This window comes from Populus nigra, chromosome 1, assembly GCF_951802175.1.
Source record: "Populus nigra chromosome 1, ddPopNigr1.1, whole genome shotgun sequence".
Taxonomy (NCBI): domain Eukaryota; kingdom Viridiplantae; phylum Streptophyta; class Magnoliopsida; order Malpighiales; family Salicaceae; genus Populus; species Populus nigra.
In genome coordinates, this window is record NC_084852.1 from 13,660,102 (window position 1) to 13,665,161 (window position 5,060).

At 40.0% G+C, this 5,060-nt stretch overlaps 1 protein-coding gene across 1 annotated transcript; it reads right to left on the bottom strand.

Moving 5' to 3' along the window:
• Positions 1–262: 262 nt before the first annotated feature.
• Positions 263–2,878, bottom strand: LOC133677889 (PLASMODESMATA CALLOSE-BINDING PROTEIN 4-like). Its single transcript, XM_062100026.1, has 4 exons — positions 2,525–2,878; positions 1,351–1,947; positions 948–990; positions 263–862 (listed from the first exon to the last, which is right to left on the bottom strand). Exons 1-4 carry the CDS (start codon positions 2,586–2,588, stop codon positions 646–648), a joined length of 921 nt encoding a protein of 306 aa, XP_061956010.1. The 5' UTR covers positions 2,589–2,878; the 3' UTR covers positions 263–645.
• Between the last annotated feature and the right edge of the window lie 2,182 nt (positions 2,879–5,060).

Consider the following 5,060-nt stretch of genomic DNA (forward strand, 5'->3'; position numbering starts at 1 on the left):
AATTGCTTCTGTGTTTTAGTCGTCTGTAATACTTTTATCCTCTTCTGGGCTTAAGATTATTATCAAGTGACACAATTTATGAGGTTCACTGTCTTTGGCCAGCTTGGTGGCGTGTTGAAGCATGTTCATTTGCTACGCGGGGAATAACATAAATCCCTCTGTTACTGGATGAAATAAATTCGTCTAGTAATTACCACGAGCATTGTTGTAGTCTTACCAGTCCCAATTGTTTATTGTCGTCTACTCTTTCTGTGGGTGATGATTCTGTCTGGTACTAACTGCTAATTCATATATTAAATCGTATACTTTGAGCGCACAGGCTGTAAAAGCAATCCTAAAGCAAGACAAGCTTGTCCGATGCTTTTGAATGCTAAAAATTTGAGAGAATATAACTAGTTAACTTGTCTACGAGCACAAGAACCTAAGACAGAGACATTCTACGGTCTTCTTCATTTTCTTCTAGTTTCTTACCAACCAAAAAGCATAGTAGGGAAAATAGATTGTAACATTTTATGGCGAGTACAAATCCTCCAGAAAATGTGGTTGTTGATTCTCACTGCTTGTGTTTGAAGTTCATGAAGTTTGGTGGCAATCAAGGAAGTTGTCATCTCGTTGAGGGTAGCGATAGACTGAATTTCCATGCCCTTAGAGATGTTTTGTTGCAAGAAGTGATCCCACGATGCCAGTTGTAGAGAAGATGAAAAGTAAAGTGCATGAAACAGAGGTGGCTGAGCTGGGCTGGCCGACTGGTTCCGGCACGCCATAAACTGTTGGTGGTCCACCCGGTGAGGTTATTGTGGTTGTGGGAGTCATCATTGTTGGGGTTGGGGGAGTTGGTGCTGGGTTGACCGGCGGACTTATGCTGCATTTTCCAAAAACATGAATTGAGTTTTCTATTGCATAATTTTGGTGATAGGAATGGTTTTAAAATGGATATGAAAGCTTACCTGGGTGTTGTGGGTGATGATGCATAGTGACAGTTTCCACTGCCTGCAATAGGTGCGGTGCAAACAGAGAAGTTAAGGAATCTCATAGGAAGCAAATTATGTGGATTCAAGCTCAATCATTTAAGGATTCTGAATGGCCAATGAACTAAAAGCAGGGAAACTAATAGTAGATAAAAATTTAGGGGATTCGTGGCTGAAAGATGAGTTAGACCATAAGCCATAAGTCATAGCTACGAAAAATAATTTTGGAAGGGGAAACAGGGTTTCCTAAACAGAAAAACATTTTTTTTTCAAGAGAAGAGACCTACCAAGCAGTGAATTTAGGTTATGGACAGTAATAATTGTAAACAGATAAGATTTCAAAACTTCTGCAGCATGGCAAAATGATATTCTGTCATCTTACTTGGATCAGTGGTGGTAAGCTGTGCTGTTCCGCCAAAAACGCAGCTTGTGGGAACTGGATTTTTCTGGTAGTAGCTATTGAAGGCATAAGAAGCATGATCACGGATGGTGTTCGGATTATAACAACTTCCACCCGGTTGAAGTGCGGAACAGTCTGTACCACCATAGCCACAAGCATAATCAATAGCTACCTGCAAGGCAGTTTCTGAAGCAGTTGGGCTGGCAATACACCATGCTCCTCCTGATGAGGTCGGATTTGTGGTAGCTGGGGGATTTGTGGTAGCTGGGGGGTTCATAGTGGCTGGGGGGGGGTTCATAGTGGCCGGGGGCACCATACCAGCGGGGGGCACCATACCAGCTGGGGGCGTTGTAGGTATTGGGTTGATTCCAATTGGTGTTGGAGGAGAGTCTACTGGATTTACTACAGGAGTTGTTCCAGAACCCGGATTTGTTGGATTGATAATGGGAACCCCTCCTGTAACTGCATCTAGTTGGATGGCGGTCTCTGAATATGAGATGAGCATCCTGTTTTCGTCGCCTACTACTTCATATTTTTGGATTGGTTCCAAAATCGGCATTTCAGCAACACTTGGATGACCTGAACAAATCAAAAGGCAGGATCAGATTTCTATCTTTTCTTTTATGTTGAGCAGGACAAGTTATTTTCATCTTGTTGCATGTTAATGGATGAAAACGAAGTTTTATAGCATTCATCCTAAACCCAGAAATTTTCACCAACTCCCTGATTTGCTAAAAGCAGAAACCTGAGAAAATGGGTTTCATCAATCAGAAAAGCACGAGTTCAGCATTCCTTTCTCAGAGAAAATGGAAAAAGAGTTGAGTTTCAAAATCAAATGTTTACAGATTCTTACTGAGAATTGGGTTTCATGCAATCAGAAAAGGCACAAGAATTCATGCACTAAGATGTAGTTTACAGCATGATCACAAGCAACGAATTTCTATGTAGATTTCTATTTTTGTTCATTGTTTAAACAAAAGCGCTACCATCTAACAGAGGAGAAAAGTTTATAACAATCTTGTTATAGGATCCTCTATTTTGAGACACATGAAGGTACATACATATATGCATGGTTATATAAACACAAGCACATAATATTGGCATGAAGAAAACGAGAGTGCAATGCTGGAAACCGAAAGAAGGAAATGCCAATCACCTGGATAGAGGAATAGATACAAGAGGAAGATTGTGAAACATTGAACAGCTCCTCCAGAAGCCATATTGTCAAGAAGCTGCTGCGGCTGCTGTAGTGTGGTTTTGGAATTCTTCTTATTTGTTTAGAAGAATGAGATGCAAACCAAGCCAGGAGCAATGGAGTTATTACAAAGAACAAGAGCTTAAATATCATGGTGGCACAAGTTATATAAATAAAACTCGAAGAATCAAAGCTTCCTTGGGGTCGTAGAGAGAAGGAAGAATATCAGAAAACTTGAGAAAGGAGGCATTGGGGTAGTTAAATTTTGCAAGCAAGAGAAGGTACTGAAAAAAGAGGATGAAGAGGAAAAAGGTAAAAGAGCAATCTGTTCTGTTGGGAATATATACATATGTGATTGTGATGCTGTGGCAGTTTTCCCTTCTCTTTCTACTGTTTTATGGGACTGAATCAAAAAATTAAAGGCAGGTTGAGATTTTTTATGTTGGATACGCTTCACCCTTTTCCAATATATATATATATATATAAATATGAGTTGTAACCCTAGCTGTTTGTTGTTAGCCTGATCAATTTACAAATTGCAAAAAAAAAAAAAAAAAAAATCATGATTCCTTGAATAAGAAGGATGCAAAGTTAAGGATACCGTCTATTTTAGGCATAAATTCAGACTGCTTATGGAAACTTTCTACTATTATATCATAGTTGGCAGGGAAAGCTTGAGATTGTGCTTGGATGCTGCTGCTGCTTCCTTTCCTTTCCTTTTGTTAGGCTGGCATTGTCTGAAAGAGGGGGGGCTTCTTTCACAACGAGGAAGCTCAGGGCTTATGTTTTATTCGCCACTACTGATGCTTTTTCAGAAAACTATGGTGCTGCTTTTGGATGAAAATAATTCTAGGATGGTTCCAAATTCCAAAACAATTAATCCTTTTATATAATTCAAATATCAATTTATCTCTCTCATGTTTTACATTTTATGTAACTCTACTGCCACCACCACCACCAGTCGCCACCGCCACTCATCCACAAGCTCCGCTACCCCAACCACCTTGTCCTTCGTTACTCATCATGTCACCTTCACAGCTCTACTCTTCCATTGCCACCACTGCACCAATCCCATCTTATATCTTAATCGCAGAAAACAACCACTATGATTCCATGTTCTGTCCTCATTACTACCACATCCATTTTCGTGCACCACAACCATCATTACCAACTGTTATCTTTACCAATCACCAAGACATTATCACCGATTGCAATGATTATATGACAGTAGAAGATTTTTATCAGAAGAAAGAAACTGCAAATTACATGTTCTAAATAAAGGAATCTCGAAAGTATGCCCTTTTATAAGCTGAAGGAAAATAATCACGCATCCCAGTGCCATAAGAGAAAGAAGAAACAGCCTTGATTCATCATTGGTTACAACGGAATTTTCCCTATGCATCTTAGAAGGAAAATCTCATGCTACAACCTCTACCTCCACACCCTAGTAAAGAAAATGCTTCTTCGTAGCAGTTCTTCTGTTACTTCCAAATACATTATCCAGCATTGATGCCGTTGTTAAGTGATAAATCCTCTGTATGTTGCAGGGAAGAATGCAAAAGCAGATGCCTCTGGCCAGCTTGTGTAACTGGCTCTCACGATTAGGTGATTAGTCATCTAGTGAAGCACAAATTGGCTGTCATATGTGGTTTCCCCCTCTATGGACGCACCATTGAAAGGATATCGAGTTGAAGGGGGTCCTGGTTGGGTTTTCATCTATAGGACAACAAATGCACGAATTTCTTGATTGGAAGAGAGCATAGAAACAACATAAATAGAATACATTATTGGCAGAATGAGCTAGCCAACCTTGCCAGTAAGTCCTCTCTCCCACAAGCACAGGCCTTCAATAATCCTATTCATGAACTATTTTATCCTCATCTAACCCTGATCTTGATTCCCAATTAAACATCTCACTGCCAATGATTTTCAGGGATATCCCATTATCAGTTCTTAATCAATCCCCAAGTTTCATCCTCAAGAACATTAACCGAAATCGTCTACTGTTAGAGGATGATGTCAGGCACCCTTACCTTTCAGATGGGACTTCCAGATCATCAAATATCCAGGGACGATCATCAAAGTAACCATACAGCAAACAGTTGAACGTTTACATACAGAAGTTATGAAAAAAGAGCAATTCCATGTAAGTATCTGTCATCATCAACTATCAGTAGGCTTGAGTCTCAACACGGCAACACCCTCCACTTTCCTCTATTTCACTATCCAAGGCCAGAGTCAAAATCAGTCGAAAGAAATTGACACTGCAGACCTCATGGCATTTCATCTCAGTCAAGAAGCCTCGATTTTGAGATTTAGTGGTGGAGACCATCTCCATGAGCTACCTATTAATGTAATCTGGCAAGGCAGAATCTGATTGTCATGTTTCTCTCATTCTATTTATGTATCAAACCAAGATCAAACCCACAATTCCATTGCTTTTTCCAACCTTTCTTCTGCCTGGACCACACAGACATAGACTACGAAACATAAAGTG

What these genes read in the sequence shown, in the direction of transcription:
- LOC133677889 (XM_062100026.1), bottom strand. Translation starts at nt 2,588, where the DNA reads ATGGCTTCTGGAGGAGCTGTTCAATGTTTCACAATCTTCCTCTTGTAT. An exon ending in GTATCTATTCCTCTATCCAG is followed by an intron (nt 1,948 to 2,524) that starts GTGATTGGCATT and finishes TGATTTGTTCAG; the next exon opens with GTCATCCAAGTGTTGCTGAA. An exon ending in TCATCACCCACAACACCCAG is followed by an intron (nt 863 to 947) that starts GTAAGCTTTCAT and finishes TGGAAAATGCAG; the next exon opens with CATAAGTCCGCCGGTCAACC.